The sequence below is a fragment of the Vollenhovia emeryi genome, unplaced genomic scaffold (assembly GCF_000949405.1).
Source record: "Vollenhovia emeryi isolate VEMERY1.0 unplaced genomic scaffold, V.emery_V1.0 DF939149.1, whole genome shotgun sequence".
Lineage (NCBI taxonomy): Eukaryota > Metazoa > Arthropoda > Insecta > Hymenoptera > Formicidae > Vollenhovia > Vollenhovia emeryi.
The window spans coordinates 2,188,455-2,209,475 of record NW_011967217.1 but is presented as its reverse complement, the minus strand read 5'-3'; the positions used below and the strand labels follow the sequence as shown (position 1 = coordinate 2,209,475).

The following is a 21,021-nucleotide window of genomic DNA, read 5'->3' as shown; positions in this document are numbered from 1 at the left end:
ATTATGTCATAAATCGCTGTGCTTTATTTACAGTTTATTTAACTCATTAGTTACTTGCTATTCACAATTATAAGAGTTGAGCGCATATAATGCAATATAACTTTCGCTGTAAAAATGACACTTTATTCTATTAGATATTGTGTCTTCTCATCGCACGCTGTTATAATATAGAGTTGGGTGATGTTGAGATATGTTGTATGAAGGAAGCTAGGGAGGAGATTTGCGATGAAAATTCAAAGTGTGTTCGATGTTGATTACAATACCCTGTGTTCTTCTTCAAATAACGTACAAGGCGTGCTAAAATTAACGAGTCAGATCCCCGATAGGAAAATGTTTGAAATATTGTGTAATAATTGCAACATCTAAAAGGGAGAAAATTTTACAATGATTGCATTAAGGTGATTCGCCAAAACGCAGCGGTTTTGTAGGAATAAAATTTCCAAATGGTATTTGCCCAAAAATTGATAATCTCAATTTAGGGGATAAATCATGCATAATTATTACGACATTTAGAAGCAAAATTGCCCAGCAACACAGTTACATGTTATAAACGTTTAAAAAAGATTTAGTGTGAAACGTATTTACCGCTGGGTCTGCTTTAATCTCGTCTCGCGTGAATTTTATTTACGAGTATGAGACGCTTCGCAAGGTCTCTATTTCTGTATATGTTATTCGAAATATGCACGCATAATTCCAGCCTTCCAAGTTTCGTCCAGATCTCGTCACAGAATTCTCTAAATATTTTCCTATCGGGGATCATAATGGAGAGTTTCTCGGCTCAAGTCGAGGTCGCCTCGTACACGGATCTTATTCTAATTTAAATGTGCGTGTATTTAATTTTTGTACGCCTGCAAGTGATCGAATTCTCGTACGAGTTTCGCTAATACGATACGTATTCCGTTAAATTCTATTCGTATTTAGTATATTTTCGGCGGAACGCGCCGAAGATCAGTCAGCCGTAGGAAGATTAAGAAATGCGCTATTATCTCGATTCGCACACGTTGTTCGAGCGTCCGTTATTTCACGTGGAACACCACCAATCGGTGGCAATCCGTATATAGAAACCTGTTCGTCTAAGACATATCGATTGTGCGAACTCTTAGCAAACTCGCCGTCCTCAAAGTGCATCAGCAGTGCCAGACTTCCAGCTGTAATATAATTCAAATTACACGATAATGATAGCGAATATACGTATGATAACGATACATGGTTGTTCTTGATTATTCTCACAAATGTACTTACGGTTATCTAGAGGCGGGCAAGAACAGTTGGGTCTTAAGACAAATACGACTGTCGAATGCAGACGTATGATGTCTTCGTGCGACGATTGTACATCTAACAGGAGCCTTGCTTTTCGTAATCGTCTAATTGCTGCTTTTACGACACTGCTGGCGGAGCAATAAAGATCATTGAAGTTTGACGGTAATTCGTCGGCGCATACAGGGCAGGAATCGTTCAAACCAAGAGGTGCTGAAATAAAAAACAAATAATCAGTTTGGTATTACTGTTCACAACGAAGAATTACTCTTACCAATTCAGATTGATCTTTCCAATTCATAAAAGAATGAATATATACATCAGTTGAAAAATTTATGTTAATCTTAACAGATATCACATGTCCCGAACGATTCACATAAATTTTTGTTTTAATTTAACATAAATGTTAAATGACGACATTAATACAATATTAATACTTTAACGCAATAAATGCAAACCTCAAGGTAATTTAAAATAAATTTTGTGTAAAGTTAATATATTTTCCAATGATGAAATTTTTTAAAATGCTATTTTCACATCTTACAGATGTGATAATTCAAACTTGTATATTGTATAGAATAAAGTCGACATTATTGTTTTCTGTAAACTGTAACAGATAAATCCTGTCACTAATAATACGGAATATATATATATATATGTATATATATATATATAATATGTGTTGTGTAAAATTAAAAATAGAGTACATATATTGTATTATTTTTCCAGTTGTTTTGATCATTTTACACTTCAGTTCAATTAATATAATACAACAGTAATATGTCAAATTATATGTATATTATGTATACATAAATGTGTTAAATACTTAACACAAAAATTTCAACAGACATAACTTTTGACAAGAAAACACAAATTTTCTAACTGCGTAATAGTGATTATGAAGTGAATTAAAGCAAGCGTGGACTACACTGTACATTAAGATTCAGTTTCTCCGAAGGGTGAGAATTAAAATGTCGTTTCAATTTTGTATAATAATTTTTACGTCCATTACTTTGAATTCACGTACGTAACGTTTGCGTGTTACTTAGATCCGCTTCTATTTTCTGATCAGTTTCATTGGTCGTTGACAGTGGATTGCTGTCGAAATGTGTGATATCGGGCTTTACAGAAACCGGCACGGGCCCCTCGACACCCTCGGGAGTTGCCAGCTCGTGTTCTACCACGACGAAGAGCGGGTTTCCGTCGAAATCCGTCGCGAAGGGATTCTGCTCTTGTCTGATGAGAGTTGAGAACGGCGCCTCCATGTCGTCGAGGTCTATGCTAGGAGGCCCGAGTCTATCGAACACGGGGTTTAGATTGATGTCCGGCTCGTCCGGTGTTTGACCGCTTCCAGCTTCTCTTTGTGGCACTGACAAATTCGAAAAAGTTAGTAAATTGCGAGGAAAGTATCGCGCAAAAAAAGAGACTTATTCCAAAAATAATGAGAACAATTTTAGCCAAGCGTTCGGCCTATCAAGCTGATATTTATATGCAATCAAACCTGATTTCATCGAGCACGTTTCTTCCGAAAACGCGCACTGGAAGCACTTTAAGGCGTTTCCATTTAATCCCATAAATATACATAGAGGAAAGTCCTCTATTATGGAATAGGATTCTGAGATAGTAGGTTTTCAACGTTCAAATTCAATCACAAATCTTTTTTCGCAACGATTGCACGAACTAACAATCAACTTTTCACTAAACAGATTTCGCTCCAAGAGTAAAAAATTCGTAGTGGAATCACCAGACGATGCCTATTAATCTAAGATTAGAATTTTCTGCCGGAGGGACATCCTTTAGATTGCCGGTTACCGACTTTCCGTTTGTCACTTTGTCACGGAGTTGCGCGACCAAATTAATTGGTTGCTTTAGCCGAGACACAGGATTTTACAATTGTGAGCCGCATTGCTCGTATTACCTATCTGCTCTACAGTTCCATTTCGATCATCCGGGCTTTTGGCCGCTTTTTCAACTGCCTCCTCTTTTTCCACGGTAGCCTTCTTCGCGGTGTCCTTGCCAATTTCCTGCACCTCTATCGGCACCGGATTAGGAACTTCCACTTCTTCACTTGGAGTGGCACTGCTGCAAGTAGCCGCGAAGCTGTAGCTCTGAAAAAACATATAGTCCATATAAATATACAGAGAAGAAAGTCTTCTATTATGAGATAGGTTTCGAATATGAGGTAGCAGGTTTTCAACATCCAAATTCAACCACAAATCTTTTTTCGCAACGATTACCCGATCTACCAATGAATTTTCCACCAAACAGATTTCGCTCCAAGCGCAAAAAATTCACGGTGGAATCAACAGATGATGCCTATATTAATCTAACAGAAACCCCGCTATCTCATAATAAGGAACTTTCCTTTATTTTATAATTAATTTACTGATTGTGAAATAATATATCTGTAAATTTTGTAAACTTACGCTTGATATCGTCAACTCCTGCTGATAGTAATCGTAAAGTTTTACATTCGCCGGTTCAAGTCTGTCCACGATATTTTCTCTAGTCACCGTGAATGATATGCAGGTTTTTTGGTTGATTAACTTGTCGAAGTAAATGGTGACGATACCGCGATCCTCTTCGAAACGTTTCACCTCTGCAAATATTCGTATATTAGACCAATCGGGGAATAAATTTTATCCTATTGTAGCGATAAACGACGTTACCAGCATACATACGTAATATAATTATGATTTTGTAATGTTTCTTTTTGTAAATTTGATCTCCATAAAATAATCATGAAAGTAATGACAATTGAAATTTATACAAAGTACTTTCGATTACATATTGATTTATAGACTCTCTTGATCAATTTGGAATTTGTTTTTGTGAAAAATTTCCTTGGGAAAATTTACTTGAAATAAAATTTAAGTTTTTAAAAGTAATCTTCCAAAACTAAAAGTTTACTTAAAAAAGTCGAAAGTTCATTTAAGAAATTTTAGAGTAATTTTGGACACTTGAAGTAATTTTTAGATAGCCAAGCCTGTCGAAGTTCCCGCTGGAGAGCCGCGCGGCATAGCACTTTCTCGTAAGAAGAAAATCGCACGCGGTATTGTAAATTATATCACACACTTTTCACAATTTTTAAAGTTTTCTTTCAAATTCTTATAAAATAAGTTTTAAGTTTACCTTAAATACAAGTTTAAAGTGTCCTTTACTTTTCGCATTTCTTATTTTTCTAAAGTAACATTTTAAGGTTTCCTGAGGTATATTTTCCCAAAGATTGCGACATTTAATTTATGACGTCACTATTTTATCCGAATTGATCTTAACGTATTCTCGGTTGGACACTCACTCGTGGCCGGATCCTCTAAGAGAGAATGAAGGCTCGTACGATCCGAGACATATCCACTTATCATGTCGATCTCCAGTAATGCCATATTACTTTCCCCATCTGCCATTTTATAACGTGTACAAATTGTTATTTTCTGCATTGAACATTCGTCCAACCACGTCGCAGGAGCGGCATTAACCGAAAGATCGAAGGCTTCGGAGCCGGTCGCGTGTGCGACGTTGTACTTTATATTGCTCTGAAAAATTACGCATTTTTCAATGATATGCAGTTTTTCCAAAACGACCTACACTGGCCAATGTTTTTATTTAAAAAACAAACGACGTTTCGGTCCCGGATTTGGACCCTTTTCAAGTAATCTTTTCGCATAATTGTTATTGATCTCATGTCGGTCGTTTGAGCTTGAACATTTTTGCTCAAAATGACCGATACTACTACCTCCCAGAATATTGATCTTTTCTCCTGGAACACCCTGTATATTTCTATGAAAATGCAAAGTTACCTGCACTAAGACGCAGCCTTCACCCTCGGCGAAGATCTCGACTATCGTGGGTATTACGGGCAAGCGGATCTGCGTGAGGACCATACGATTGTCGTTATGCATTCTGTACACCTGGTCCACTTCGCCGGCGGTCACGAGCACCGAGAGGTCCGTGGCGTTGCTCGACATCGCGGTGGCGTACTTGGTGAGCGCCTCCAAGCCGAGCACAGTGTCCTGCGTCGATGTGAAGCCGCCCTCCGCGTTGCGTTGCTTCGACATCCAGCGGACCGCTTTCAACGCCTCGACCATGTTCGTCTCACCGCCTAGTTTCACCAACGATAGTACGGCATACGCCGTCATCTCGATGCTCAGTCCTAGCGACGGCTTAAATTTGTCCTCCCACCAGAGAAGATCCTGGCGAACGAAAACTTGCTATAAAGATTACTCCGACTTCGTTGCCCCGCGGCACTGTTCTCGCCACCCAAGTAGAACAAGAAATAATGAACAAAATGACACCATAATGACTGTAAAAATTTGATCACAGAAAATTGATCAAAATTGTGATTTTGAAATTCAGAGGTGCCGTTTAATATGGTTCGCGACCATTTAAACTTGAGTTATTTCCGACATTCATAATTGTATGCTAGGACTTAAATATGATTATAATGGATACAAAATGTTCTTCTAAAAAAATCTTTAAAAAAATATAATAAGAATGTGTGATAATAGTGGAATGTTCAGTATTTTGTAAGATTTGTATTCTTGAGCTTTTGTGAATGGAAAATCAAGATATCAATGCTTCAAAAATTAAATATCTTCACAAAATTCTTAAAGTATAATAATAAGATTTTAATTATTTTGCATGCCCGAGCGATTTGCATTTTCTCGGCGAAAGTCATCGAAAAGCCAAAATATAGTCGTAAAAAAGTCAAATTACGTGTTAAACGATATTATCTTGAATTTTTAGAAATGATTACCATTCGATGTAATTTAGACTCTTAACTGACTTTTTGTTCTGCTTGGATAACGTTAAAATTAGAGTTAATTTTGTTATTCGTACGTTGTTCCGTGTTGCACGTTTCATAAGCAATTTCATGCTATTGTTCGCCTTCGGATGCTCCAATAACGTTAAGGCATAGGTGGACAAAGCTGCCGTGTATGTCGTACCGCTGTCGTTCTCCATTCCTTTCTCCAAGCAATGCAGAGCGTTGTTAATGAGCGATGCTGTTAACGGCACGCCCGATTCTAAGAGCGAGATCAATATATAAGCCGTTAATGCCGAGGAGGAATTGTCATCGTCCTGCAAACCGCCCTGCGAACACGTTCAAGAGTATTAAATATTACTTCTTGATGGAAGAACCGAATTATAATAATACCGCGTATAATACCTTCATATCCTTGTGGAATACCCTGCCGATCACTGGGAAACATCCATTTTCCAATTGCTTCTTCACCATCCACTTTACAGAAATTTTAAGATCTCGCTCGTCGATGTGAATTATACCCTTCGCTTGAGCGAAAGACTTGATTACAAATGCGGTGAGCCAAATCGAGCTACCGTCCTCCGAGCTCTCCGGGCCGAACGCGGAGTACGAACCGTCCGGGTGTCTGTATATTAATTCGCGCTGGTATCCTGCATCACACGATCAAATGTAAATTCTTAATCGCGAATCGAGTACGGATCCAGATCAAGCACGCACCTTTCTCCATATTTCTAATCGCTTTTGCTCTCAGCTCTGGATTGTCGACTCCAGTCGCGTCCAAATAGCCGATCACGTGGATGTTGGGAACGAAGAGGATCATATTTTGTTCACCGCATCCCATAGGCAAGCGAACAAGATTGTCCAGATTCTCAAGGACCGGACCTAGAATGTCTCCTATCAGGGATACGTACGCTCTCGCGCTTTCGGGTATCAAGTCGTCGGGTAGATCGAGATTCCAAGTTATGGTGGAATCGTCGCTGAAGTCCTTCGGACAGATGAACGCGGACTTCGTTATTTCTACGGGAAAACCTTCTGGTAGCACCAGTATCGGCTTGACAATCATATCCCTAAAAAAGTGTATAAACTGCTAAATATCTGTTTACAATTTCTATAATCCTTTTTAATATTTTATCAAGAATTATGCCTGACAAAATTAAGTTTTTCTCATTTTAATGAAATATCGAAGATCTTTATTTCCCCAATGTACGTGTACTCGGTCAGAAAGATTTTCTAATAACAAGACAAAAATGTTCTTGGCATATTTAAACTTATCACAACCTCAGGTAACAGAAACGTAAAACGATATTAAAAAGTCCAGACGAATTCATTTCTAATCAAGTAATCATTTCTAGAAATTCAAAATATTTTACGACTATATTTTGATTTTTCGATGATTGTCGCTAAAAAAATGCAAATACGAAAATGCATACGAAACTTTCTTCATAATAGCATCATTTTTATTAAGAAAAACGTTTTATATCCATTACTATTCATTACTGTCATATTTAAATCTCAACATACAATTATAATCATCGGAAATATATAATTGATAGGTTCAAAATATCGCAAACCATGTCAAACAATTTCAAATGCATAATTTGATCAACTTTCTGTCGTGATCAAAATATAACTTTTGAGAGCCATTATGATGCCATTCTGATGTAATTTTGACTTTATCGCGACTTTTGTTCTGTTTGATTTATGGTTTGAAATTATACTTCTGTCAAACTCATATTAAAAAAAAAACCTAAAAATCGGGAATATTAATATACTTATGCTTCTAGCGACTCACGTTTGTTTATAGCATTCCTAAATATTAGTGATTGTAAACAGGAATGTTCAATGTGCTTCATTTACCGTGTATACAGGAGCATTTCCGGGCCGCATGGTTCCGCGTAATCCGAATCGATCGAAGCGGAGACCGTGATGTTAACATCGCCAAGAACTCGCGGTCTGAGAATATATTCGTGCACCACGCTGTCCCGCGGTTTTACGCAGAACGAAGCTTCTGAGTGCGACAAATGCAAGTCAAGACCCGTCGCGTCTTCCAACTTGATCTTGACCTACGGACGCCAAACCATCATTAAATTAGTTATAATATATTAACCAATTATTGCAAATGTAATTAATACCCTATTAATGCTAGATAGAAGGATCGTAAGGAAATGTTTGCCTGAAATAAAATAAACATGTAAGACAAAAATATTGTGCAATATTTATGAAATGACCCTCTGTAATACTGAATTACATAAAAATGTTATCTGAGGTATTTGAAGAATGGAAGAACGAGAATGAAACGTATGTCGTATGCTCGCGACTCTCGTAAACTTACCGGTAAACTGTGTTGCATGTAATTGAACAAGGAAACCTTCATACGCAACATTTCCCCGCGTTTCACGCTGTATGGTAGGCTGTAATCGAGGAAAAACGGCTGGAATCCCGTGATGGTTGTCGGTGGTGCTATTCCGAGACCGTGTGTAGGTGAGACACACGCGGTGTATCCGATCCAATCGGTGATGGTGTGAGGCAGAGTACGTTCCACCGTCACTTTGCCTTCTTTTCTGCAAAAACGAAGGGAACTTACATAAGAAAACGATAAATATGAATGAAATAAACGAAAAGCCGAGGACGCTTTCTGTATTGTAACTGTAGTAAAAAAAGTGTAAGAATAACTTGCTAATGTACCTAAGCAGAAGAAAAGATCATAATGAAGTTACAATTGCGTCATAATCAAAAGTCACATATTGATCAGAACAGTAAATTGATGAAATTATAATTTTGAAATTTTGAGATGTTGTGCGACTTAGTTGGTGACAATTTAAACTTAGATTATTTCTATTAGTTACTTATATGTAATTGTATGTTAGGACTTAACAATGTATAGTAATGGGTACAAAATGTTCTTTCTAATAAAAATGATACTATTATTACATGAAAGTGCAGTATTCAATATATGTTTTGTAAAATTTGTATCCTTGGGCTTTCACTTCGTGTCTTACGAATAGAAAATCGGGATATCAATACTGCCAAAATCAAGTATTTCCACAAATTCGTAAAGTATAATATCTTCGAGATTTTAATAATGTCACATGAACGAGCGATTTGCGTTTTCTCAGCGAAAGTTATCGAAGGGTCAAAATATAGTCGTAAGAAAATTGAATTATGTTTTACTAATTGTAAATTATATTATCATGGCTTTCTAGAAACAGGTTACTTTTTTTAATGTCATCTTTTAAACGACTTTTTGTTCTGCTTAGGTATCCTCTACATATCTAAAAAATAAGATAAAATTGAAAAACTGATTCGTTGGACAGATAATTATCCCAGAGTTCATTGAATGATGACAATTGACAAAATGTCCTATGAATTTTAATGTATACCCTGTTGGCACCAATTCCCACAGCCACGTCTCGGGGAAGTAAGATCTAAGAGCAGGCTGATCCGGCACTTGATCCACATATCCCTGTTCGGGACCCACGTTTAATAATGGATACGCCATGGGCAGTGTCTTCGCCATTTTAAACATTCCTACCGGAATAATACGTCAGTATGAAAAGTACAGCTTAATAGAGGAGAAAGATTATCTATGGACGAGCCATTTTAATCTCTGAAAACGCACCAGCATCCGTTTCCAATTCAGCGGACGCTGAGAGGAAAGGAATATGGGCCCTGTTCTTCATCCTACTTCTGCCTCTACCCCTGCGAATCTGATGACAAGGCCGCGTCTCGAGTATCAGATCGCTCATCACGACGGCTCCGAAGTCCTGAAATACAGGGGAAGATCCAATGGACATATAATTACCTTCCTTACGACTTTAGAATTTATTTACATTTCCAGAAAGTTCTCACATCGAACGCTTGTATGGCGTCCACGTAATTCACGAGCCCGCCGTTGTACACCGTTCTTCTTCTCCTTTTACGTATCCACGCGGGTGACTCCTCGAAAGCGGGAAGTGGCAGATGATCGAATTCCGTATTAATCGTTTCTTCATCCGTCGCAACTGTGAAGGATTCCCCGATAGGAAAATATTTACGCAATTACAAGTCTGGCATGAAATTTCTAACGTGCAATTGTGTCAGTATAAGTATTAAACAAAAAATAGCTGCAGAAATATTTGATCGTTTATAAAACATTAACAATTGTTTGCACGATTAATTTCGAAATAATATTCCGGCAATACAGTGACGATATGATGAATCGTTTAGCGGTGTATTGTACTGTTATATTCGATTATCTGTACCGCGACATATTTTGCATACCTTTGCAATGAGTCCACGTCCAAATGGGACGCGGTTCGGGCTCGATGTGGAATCTCTTCAGCTGCGCGAAGGTCTGATCGGCGTCGATCAGGTTCGTTTTCGCACCTGCTAAGTAACGAGTCGACTTGTCAACCGCCGAGATACCGCAGAGAGACCAAGGGGCAGCTTCCACGTGATACTGAGTGGCCGTTCCCGGGGTCTGAGCGTCGGTGTGCCAGGCGGTTTTCACCTTATTCTCGAAACAGTGTCCCACTTTGATGGAGTACGTCGTGGCGACGATCTCGCCGTCCGAGCGGACGTAGTACAGCAACAATTCGGAGATTGGTGCCATAGACGGGGTAATCTTGACGCTGAGAGGGAATCTTGAGGAACGAGAAGTCGACGTAAGAAACCTTGAAGTCTACCTGATCCCTAATTTTTTTTTTCTAAATAAACAAGGTAATTCGGCGCTTCCAAACATTTTCGAAAATAGATTTGCGGGATATTCGTTAAATGAAATATTATTCACAAGTATTACCTGTGGGCCACGGTACCCTGGTCCGTCTTATTTCCTGGCGACTCGACGGCGCCTAATAAGTTCCGGAATTCCGAGTAATTCAAGACTGTATCTCTAGTCGGCCGGTGTTTCACGTGGCCGTATATTAATAAGTCCCCTTTAGAATTGATCGAGTAATGGAAGGAAATGGACTCGTTGGTTTTACTCTTCGCCGGCACCGTGTACATGACGTTGAACGAGTACTTTTCACCGCAGACGATCGGTTGATAACCCCGGGCTACCGCCAAATAGCTGTCCGACGGCGAGTACCAGGGATTCACTTCGATGTGCGCCGACGGTTGATCCATGAAGACCTAATTACAATTTATAATAAATGTTTACACAGAATGTTTCAAATTACTCCACATTGTGTCTCAATTGTTCCTTTCAGAATAAATCGTTTTCAGATTAATACATAAATTAGATTCAAAACAGTTTAATAAAAGGAACAAGATATTCTGTATGAAAGAGAAATTCACAGGAAAAGAAAATATAAAAAAAGAAGATAAAGTGTGTACGCTGAGGAAACCAAACAAAGAATGAAGATATTTTACTGCATGTTTCTGGAGTGATGAAGAATACAAAGGTGACGAGGTAATAGAAGAATAGAGGAATAGAAAAGTAAAAAATATGAAAGAGTGAGGGGCGAGGGAGAAAGAAGGGAGGAAGAAATAATATTACGATAAATAGAGACAACAGGAAATATTAAACTTGTTAAGTATAGTTAAGTTAGTTACGTGTATATAAGATAAAGATGTGTGTTGAATCTGAATACAAATTGATTGATCGAATGAGATATCTGTATATATGTTCGGAAGAGAACTCTTCTTTCAAAGTATATAAATATATCGGCTGCTCGACGTACTCGCCAACGCGTATCCGGCGAATAGTACTTCGTGGGATAGTCGACACCGGTTGCGACGAAGCTCAGCAGGACGATGTTCCTGTGCGGCGGTGGTACGACGAAGTCGACGAAACCATCGGACGAGGACGTGAAGTTGCGACATTCAACCACCACGCGAAGCCACTCGTCCTTACCGCGTACTCGCACGCAGAGCTGAATCTTCTCATGCGGCGCCGGGGTGTCGTCGTGCCGCGAGACGCGCAACTGCGAAAGAGATTTATTTCGCGTTCTATAAAGAGCGCACCTTTCTTAAAATAAGTTAACGACCAAATCTCACGAGTTACTGCAAAACGTTAGTTCATCTCTAAATCAATTTTATTCGTAAAAACAAATAACGTGGAATGTTTCTATCTAATTTCGTCATCCTCAACAAACTCAGGACAATTAGTTTAAATTTTACATGGGGAATGGGTATTTTCAATTTTTAAAAAATATAAAGGCGGTGACAAGAAGTCTAGCAATTAGCGATATGTTGACCAAATTAAAAATTAAAACTCTACAAATTGAGTCAATGTTGTAAAATGTAAATCATCCCAGCAAACACCAAAGTAACAGTTACATGATATCAATAGAAATGTAATATAACACATGTCTGTTACATTACATTTGCATTGATGTTATGTAATTGTTACTTTGGTGTTTGCTGGGATTATTCGATACTTGATGACGTGAGTGTAATAATCCATTATTTGAGATGCCCAGCAAAGACCAAGCTTTGGATCCACAAAGAAAAATTTATAATTCTCGCTTGAGGGAAGAAGTTAAAATGATTATTGACCACTTGCGACTTTTACCTTTCCATGATACGGCAAACCAAGCTTAAAATATTTCGGCGTATACGGCAGGAATTCTAGTTTTAGGGCCTGATGCACGACCACAGTCCGACTAATCGTGGTCTCTACTATGCCGGTACCGGTTTCGGTGAAGTTCGCTATGAGGACGATATTGTTCGGTGCCACTTTCCATTGAGCGAGCCCGAGTACCGCGCCCGACAGCACGAATTCGGTGCAACCATCTGGCGAATCCAGCTACAATAATCGACTAGTTTTAAATTCGCGAGATACACCAAATCTACATATCGCACTGTGTTTATGAAAATTTTCACATTCAAGTTTGATTTTTATAAACCAGATACGATTGGAGCCACTTACGTAGTATTTCTATATTTAAATAAACATTAATTAGTCAACTGACTGAAGGAGCTACTGACCTCCGTTTCATAATGTATTTCCGGGAGATTGGGCTTCCGTCTCCATGTTGGTATTTGAGGTGTTGACTTTAAGAGTAATTTACCTTTGACTGGTTTGCCGTAGCTGTATCTGTAATAAAGTGTAAGATAGTTTTGCACAAATACGTTTCGACTCGCTGACTGCCAAGACGAGTATTTACTTAGCACATATGTTCCACGTGACGTTCTCCGCATCCGCGAGAATGTATCCCGGTGAAGTTATGGTCACTTGAAATCTCGGAAGAACGTATTTCTTCACTTCGAACATAGTTGTGTGAACCAGCTGCGGTTGCGATCGCCTCTTCTCCACCTTAATTTTCCAGGCACCCTGTGACAAAGCATTATTAACATTATCGTCGTGCTCTTCGTTACATTCCTGGGGAATGTATTGAAAATATAATAAAATTTTGCTGAAATGTATTTAAAAATCCCTCACATATACACACACACAGTTTATCCCGTTTTATAATCATTTCATCAATAAAAATTTAGTGAAAAGTTATTTCAAAAATTTTTCATTAAAAAGCAGTACAGTTAAATTCAGCAAATTCTATAATATCGAATATTTCATAATTTTTAAATAGTTGTTCAATAATATAGCTTTAATTTCTTTTATATTTCACAGTATTACATTGAATTTTGTAAGGAAAATTATTTACTTTGCGATGCAATCAGTAATTTTGAAGATAATTTTTATTTCACTTTTTATCGATTTCATAATATCTTCAGCAAATTATTTCTACGAGGGATGCTCTCATTTAGAATCACGATCGTGTTACCGGAGTCGGTTCAGGAGATAGAGCGAATTTTAGTTGCGCCATTCCATTTTCGGTACTGACGTTGGCCCACTGTGCCACTCGCACTTCGGATGGATTCTCGATCCATACTTTTGGTATCTAGAAAGAGAAAGAAGCAAGCTCGGTATTGTTAAATGAGAATCTTCTCTTATTATTATTAAAGATTAGAATTTAAAAAATTAAAAAACTTATTAGAATTAAAAGAGAAATCTTCTCTTCTTCCTTATTAATTTTCGAATTCTACACGAATAAATTGTCTTTCCTTAGCTCTCGGGAAAATATATCTTTAAAAACCTTAAAATTTTACTTTAAAAAAATAACAAATATGAAAAGTAAATTTGGACACTTTAAGCTTTTACTTAAGGTAAATTTAAAACTTACTTTAAGAATTAAAAAAACTTTAAGAATTGTGAAAAGTATGTGATATAATTTATAATATCGCGTGCGGTTTTCTTCTTACGAGAAAGTGCTATGCCGCGCGGCCCTCCAGCGGGAACTTCGACAGGTTTGACTATCTAAAAATTACTTCAAGTGTCCAAAATGACTCTAAAATTTCTTAAGTGAACTTTCAACTTCTTTAAGTAAACTTTTAGATTTGAAGATTACTTTTAAAACCTTCAATTTCATTTATCGTTCGATCAAAGTAAAATTTTCCAAGGGAGGGCATATGTATATACATATAATTACTGAATTAATATATTATTATTGAAACGATCAGTTATTATTATTTTATATTAATGGATAGAGAGCGACGAACCGTTTTCTTCCATGGCTTCAGGTCGTGCTTGAGCATGAGGATTCTAATGTTCACATCTTGCCCGGGTTTGTAGACCGGCTTATCTGTCTCGACAAACGTGATTAAGGAATCGTGCTCGATATAAACTTCCTTCTCCGTTTCCACGACGTAGTCGGGATACTTGTCGAACTTTATCTTCAATCGCAATCGTCCGTTGAAGTATTTCGTGAACGGTACCGCCAGTTCCAGGCATGTTTCTATTCCTAAGCGGACGTTTTAAATGAGCGAACGTCGCTTAACGAAGTCAATATCTTAATTTACCTCTTCTTTTTTCCAAGGGCAAATAGAAGTAAGTTCGATAGAAGGAAGAAGAGTATAATACATTTAAGAGTATAATACATGACAGTCGTGAACGAATCGCTACTCGCACAAGGATAATACAACTGTGCAAGTTGATTCGCTTAATCGTCACGGTTGAATTATATGCCACGCATGCAAACTATTCGAGCTAAATTGTGGCAGCTTAGGGAAGATATTTTTAACGTAGGAAAAAATTTACTGTCAGCGTTTGATACAGAGATACTTGAATAAACATATGTGGACAGGCAGAGACGTGCTATTTTGCTGGCACAGCTATGCAACAATTTTGAGAGAGAAAGAGAGAGAGAGGGGTTTTTTTATTTATTGCATCTAGATTTAGCATAATTTTCTTCTCGCGTGAAATAAACAAGAAATCATATCGACTGTTATTGAATAAACTTAGATATTTGTTGACCTTTCAGAAGAAAATAGTCTATCATATGACTTTGTAACAGTTAGAAGTGAAGACGGATGTTCTGGCTCTCGTTCCTTTAACACGCTTGACCATACTCGAAGATATACTCATCAATTATAGTAATTAATATTATTTATCGTTTGCTCCTAATTATTTATATATATATTTTATATATTTTAACTTGGTAAAGTTTTTATCGTAGAACAAAGTAAACATTGACTACTGACTTTTACATTTATGACTACATGGTCTTTGTTGAACATCGCAAACCAAACAATGGATTACCGCCATCAGTTTTGTAACATTGACTCTTCTGTAGATCTTTCAATTTAATTTCATGCTGGTTTATTGTTCGACCACTTGTCGCTGTTTCTTCGAATATATGGACAATATAAACTCCAGCGTTGTTGGAATATTAAGAAATTTTTGTTACTTGTAAATTTAATTTAATTGGTTAATGCTTCCTTTAGTTTCTTTTAAGTATCTGTAGGATGGCCAGGTTAGATCGAAATGTACAATTTTTTGCATTGACTGATGAATAAAGTGGAAATTTTAGGGAGTGATATTTTTTAATAACTCATGAGCTATTCACATAATTTCTTTCGTCAAGATTACTAGCGGTAATATTTCTTTCTAGCGATTCATCGATAAATCTCCTCGCGCGTCCGCCGGCGTCAATCGTATGTACGTACGATAAACTCGGACCTTGATCGAGCCTCGTACTTGTTGTTCACCCCGTGCATAACAATGCAGATAGGTTTCCCATGTGATCCCGAGCGATTACTTATTTCCCCTTCGGAGAGAGACTCGGCTCATTTAGCTCCCCCGCAGGAAGCGGCGACAATTTCAATTTATGATTTGTTTAAAGCGTCCGATTGCTCTTCGAGCTGCGAGGGAAGAAGGAGGAAAGACCGGGACGCGATTCATGGGCGTAGCCAGGATTTTCGAGTGCAAAAGTAAATTCTCCATTAAGCTCTGCCGCCCGGATGTAGATCTATCGATTTCCATCGTTTTCCGGAACGATCGGCGATTCGCACGTTCGAGAAACGTATCCGCGCTTCCGCTTGTCATCGCGTCGCTACGTCCCTGAATTGAACGTAGGAATCCGTACGGTATTTTCGACGATTATGCGTTATCGCGTCGCACGCGTGATAACACGTCGGGTCGCTCGAATATCCAATTGTCCCTAGGCATGAATTTGTGATCGCGAAACTCTATTACCTGAGAAGTAAAAGATACGGGCGAGCACGTCGTGCGCGCGGAAGAACTTGACAAAATTTAAAAATAACACTATCTTCCCGACTTCCAATTTAAGGCGATCTGTCAAGCTTTCGTCAAAGGAAAACGTGAAAATCGTTTCCAATTTTTCTGGAAAACAGTTTTACTGAATTGCTTGAAGCTCATACAGTCGGTGTCTGATTAATAGAGGACCAAAATGTTTTTCTCGATTTTGAAAAAAATTACAGTTTTATTTATTACGCAAAATCTGTATTTTGTTTTTCAAAATCAAGAAAACCACTTTGTTCCTGTATTAATCGGACGTCGACTGTAAAAATTTCAAGTCATTCTGTAAAACTGTTTTCGAAAAAAATTGAAAGCGGTTTTCATGATTTCTTTATCGGCGGAAACGTGTGACACGTGGCCTTTGAAAACTTCAGTATTTGAGATACTCAAATTTTTTTATGTCTGCTGTGTTTAAAAAAATGTATACGCAAAAAGAAATATTATTAGACACTAAGACTCAGCATGAATGTACGAATCGTTTCTATTATTTGTGTTATTTATACATAACAGTCAAATTCACTTATATACAGTTTATACACGCCGCCTGCAAATTTCTCCATATTCGTATTGAGATATTACCGCATGCTTCAGGAATTGAACTGATATCCGTTTCGAATAATAGAAATATCTAGGAATCCTGACTGAATCCTAATATTTCGCAGTAAATTCTTTATAATTATTTTCTAATAATTGATTATCAATTCCCGGTAAAAAATTGTTCATGCGTGAGCATGCATAAATGTATAATATTATATAAAATTATACACGAAATATGTCCATACATATTTTCACATTGTATATTTCTATATAATTCTATGCAATTCTACACGGTTCTATATAATTTTATAAATTTATACATACTTTTATAAGAAAAATTTTCAAAATTGCTCATTTATAATTGTATATAATTTTGTACAATTGTACTCAATTATATATAATTATAAGTAAGCGATTTTTCACATTTAAACATTTTTCATATCATGTATAAATCTGTAAAATTATACAGAAATGTATAGTATTGCATAAAATTATATAGAAATATACAATGCAAAAATATGTATGGACATACTTGTGTATATTTTTATATAGCTTTATATATTTATCCATAATTATGCACAAAAAATGGTTTACCGGGTTTAAGAGGATCCCTCAGCCATCTTTTTTTATCGACACAATCAAATATAGTTTTCGCTTTTGTAATACTTTTATGCACAAAATAATGCCAGGCTAAGTTGTGGACCGCATAGCAGAACATTTTCATACTTAAAACACTCAATAATCCAGCTTTTTAGTCGACGTTATTCGGCTAGTGTTTTTAATACAGAAAATTTATTGCGAAAAATATTACCTTGGCCAGGGTATTTTTCGTAATAAATTTTCTGTACTAAAAACACTAGCCGGATAATGTCGACTAAAAAACTTGATTATTGTTATCTATTACTGGCAACTTAGAGAGATTTCTATGTTTAAAACGCTCAATTCAGAAGTCTAATAAAAAAGATATTGGTATTTGGATGTTGTGCTATGCGGTCTGCAACTTATCATGATATCATTTTGTGCATAAAAGTATTACAAGAGCGAAAACTATATTTGACTGTGTCGGTAAAAAAGATGGCTGAGGGACCCTCTTAATTAAATATAGTTGTGGACAAAATATGGTTACAATACTTTTCTTAAAATAAGTTTCAAGGATTTAACGCGCATTTAGATTTAGAATGAGAACTACTATCTTTACTCATGTACACTAGATAGCTGTGATACCGTCAAACCCTAAGCAGAAGTCACGATAGAGTCAAAATGACATCAATGGCTATTAAAAGTCATATTTTAAGCGTGACAGAAAATTTATCAAATTATGGTTTTGAAATTTAGAGATGCTGTTTGATACGGTTCACGATAATTTGAACTTAAATTATTTCCGATATTCATAATTGTATGTTAGAATTTAAATATGATACTAGTGGATGATAATGGAAAGGTTCTTTTTAAAAAAATGACAGTATTACGATACGATTTGTAGAATAATTGTATAATAATGTAATATTCAATATTTTGTAAGATTTGTATTCTTAGGCTTTTATTTGTATCTTGTGAATGGAAAATCTGGATATTAATACTTTAAAAATCAAATATTTTCATAAATTCGTAAAATATAATATCTGCGAGAGTTAAATCATTTCGCATACGAACGTTCTCTTGGCAAAAGTATCGAAGAGTCAAAATGTAGTCATAAAAAGTTAAATTATGTTTCATTCAAAGTGTTAATTAATTCCTTGTTGGCGTCATCTCAAGTTTTAAATAACATTTGGTTCTGCTTGGGATTTCCACGTATACAATGCGTAACGTAGTGTAGCAGCAGTTCAAAAATAATAATGTACCACAAGGTAGTTCTGAATCTAAATACGCATTTTTAAACCTATTAATAAAAAAAGTGTTGCGGTCATCCTTTGTCCGCGGTAATTTCGACAACAGTTTCAAACTGAAGGTGCTCCGAGACCGAAAGTTTTCGGCACGCAGTTTGCTGCGTTGAAAAAAGACGTTTACGTAAAAAAATAATAAAACACCAAGATTCAACATGGCCGTGCAAGCTTCTGTTATTTACGTTTGTTTTATGTCTTTTAAGTCTCTAAACGTTATTTCTCGCCACTTGTCTAGGGACGATACCACGAGTTTTTGAGCAAGACAGGACTGTCTGAGCATGCATGGTATCGTCAATTGATTGATAAGAATCGGAGGAAGAAAAAGATATATGCGCTTGCCTGTTTTGACGACGCCGCTCGTCCTGGTCAGCACTTCGTCATCCGCGCTCGTACCCGTCGGAGATAGCAACTCCAGGATAACATGCGCCGGCGGCTCGAGATTGTGCAGCGACAAGCAGCCGCTCTCGGTTTCCCCGGCCAAGAATCTCCTCGGCGCCGTGAAAACATATCCTCTAGAAGAACAAGCCGATTAAACCGCGCGAACGCGAGAGGCAATGAGGACTAGATTTTCGGGGGATTAAGTTAAGTTTCGCTGGGAGAATTTCTTTCGCGATCAATCGGAGCGTCACGATATCGCCTCGTAGGTCAGCGAGGAACGTGACGTTTGCTGCGCGAGTGAAAATTGTTCGGAAAGAACACAAGTTTCTCCGTTTCATTGTGGACGTACGCATTTAAGCGACAAAGCGGTTTCACCGACGTTGTTTAACTTCAAGCCTAGTTTAATTCGTTCTTTGTCCCTTTCCAACTGTTACTTCAGAAAGAGACAAAGGTGAATTGGACTGAGATTAAAGTTAAGCGACGTTTGGTGAAACTGGGCCTTAGGAGTTTTCCCAAGGTGCGAGTTTCTTCATGATAATTTAGGGCTACCGGACATTAAATGCGTTGACGCTAGAATTTCGCAACGCGTTATGCCTACTGTTCTGTAAGACTTGAACAGCATCTTGTACTCTCGGGGTTTATCGTGAGGAAAAATCAATGCGGCTATTATTAAATTAATGCGTAACGTGCATCCGCGGCTACTGTAACCCGGGATCTGCGAGTGAGTCCGATATCCGTAATCGATAGTCGAGAGTGAGAACGAGGGTGGACCGTCCCAGTGCTTATTTTCGTGAAACGCGGGGACGCCGCGGGGTGTCTTTACCGATTGGCGGTCGCGCCGCCCTCGCAGAGCCGCAGGCACGGGTGGAACAGGCAGAGAAGTGCACAGGACACGATTAGTCTGGACATTATATCGTCTCGGGGCTTTCACACCGTTTTGACGCGCGTACTCTCGGCAAGAGTCTCAGATTGTCACAGGCATATTAACGAGAGGCGCACGCTTCGGGGCGCTTCCTCCTCCTCGCGAGAGATACGCGTTTGAAAAGAGCGGCGGGGGAGCGACAGCCGACAGAGAGGCTGCGGACCGACTGAAGGCGCGATGTTCGTGCCGGCTACTTTTATCATTAACCCCTCGGTGCCCGTGCAAGGAGGAGAGGGTTACGCCGGGCGCGGATTAAATCGCCAGCCACTTTGCGTCGACCGGCCACCGACCGTGCAACGCGACGCTTCGGCGTCCTTTCTCTATGTCACCGGCTTCGTCGGAATTGGCCTCCTGGCAATCGCTCGTTCACTGATCCACGAGCTTCCTCCTTTATCTCCCGCGAACCCCCCTCTGTCTCTCTCTCTCTCTCTTTCTCTCTGAGAGCTGCCGAGAGTTTTGCTCCCCCGTGCTTTCCTTCGCCGGACCGTCGAAAATCTGCCCTCAACGTCTCGTCTCGTCTTTTGCGGAAGACGCGAGGAAAATCTAATGGAAAAAGTCGTTCTAGGAAACGAATGCGTTCTGAAGGAATCGCGATATTTACGCTGGTGATCCGATGGTGTCTCGAATACTTTTGGTTACCTCAACGACTTCTTCCAACTCCCAACTGGACAATCAATTGTGATTAACCGCCTCGTTTACTTACGTTCGTAATATTGTAAGGATAGAGAACGCCTCGTTGAAAAGATACTCGCGAATATATTCAAAG

General features: G+C 38.1%; 1 protein-coding gene across 2 annotated transcripts; it reads right to left on the bottom strand.

The window, feature by feature from the left end:
- On the bottom strand, window positions 1-20,436 carry LOC105565827 (alpha-2-macroglobulin-like protein 1). Of its 2 annotated transcripts, XM_012019344.1 has the most exons (25): window positions 20,157-20,433; window positions 19,295-19,467; window positions 14,498-14,739; window positions 13,723-13,839; window positions 13,105-13,271; window positions 12,926-13,034; window positions 12,510-12,743; window positions 11,677-11,919; window positions 10,794-11,125; window positions 10,277-10,638; window positions 9,866-10,017; window positions 9,636-9,780; window positions 9,397-9,544; window positions 8,349-8,577; window positions 7,874-8,079; window positions 6,734-7,083; window positions 6,422-6,666; window positions 6,094-6,345; window positions 5,055-5,447; window positions 4,556-4,790; window positions 3,684-3,856; window positions 3,176-3,365; window positions 2,285-2,626; window positions 1,243-1,470; window positions 1-1,148 (listed from the first exon to the last, which is right to left on the bottom strand). In XM_012019344.1, the coding sequence occupies exons 1-25, from the start codon at window positions 20,240-20,242 to the stop codon at window positions 949-951; spliced, it is 5,553 nt and encodes a 1,850-aa protein (XP_011874734.1). In that variant the 5' UTR covers window positions 20,243-20,433; the 3' UTR covers window positions 1-948. The 2 variants fall into 2 exon arrangements, with proteins under 2 accessions (XP_011874734.1, XP_011874735.1); XM_012019345.1 differs by lacking the exon at window positions 1-1,148 and having other exon boundaries at window positions 1,388-1,470; window positions 2,270-2,626; window positions 20,157-20,436.
- Between the last annotated feature and the right edge of the window lie 585 nt (window positions 20,437-21,021).

What these genes read in the sequence shown, in the direction of transcription:
- LOC105565827 (XM_012019344.1), bottom strand. Translation starts at nt 20,242, where the DNA reads ATGTCCAGACTAATCGTGTCCTGTGCACTTCTCTGCCTGTTCCACCCG. An exon ending in GAGCGGCGTCGTCAAAACAG is followed by an intron (nt 14,740 to 19,294) that starts GCAAGCGCATAT and finishes ACGTCCGCTTAG; the next exon opens with GAATAGAAACATGCCTGGAA. An exon ending in CGCCGGATACGCGTTGGCGA is followed by an intron (nt 11,126 to 11,676) that starts GTACGTCGAGCA and finishes AATTGTAATTAG; the next exon opens with GTCTTCATGGATCAACCGTC.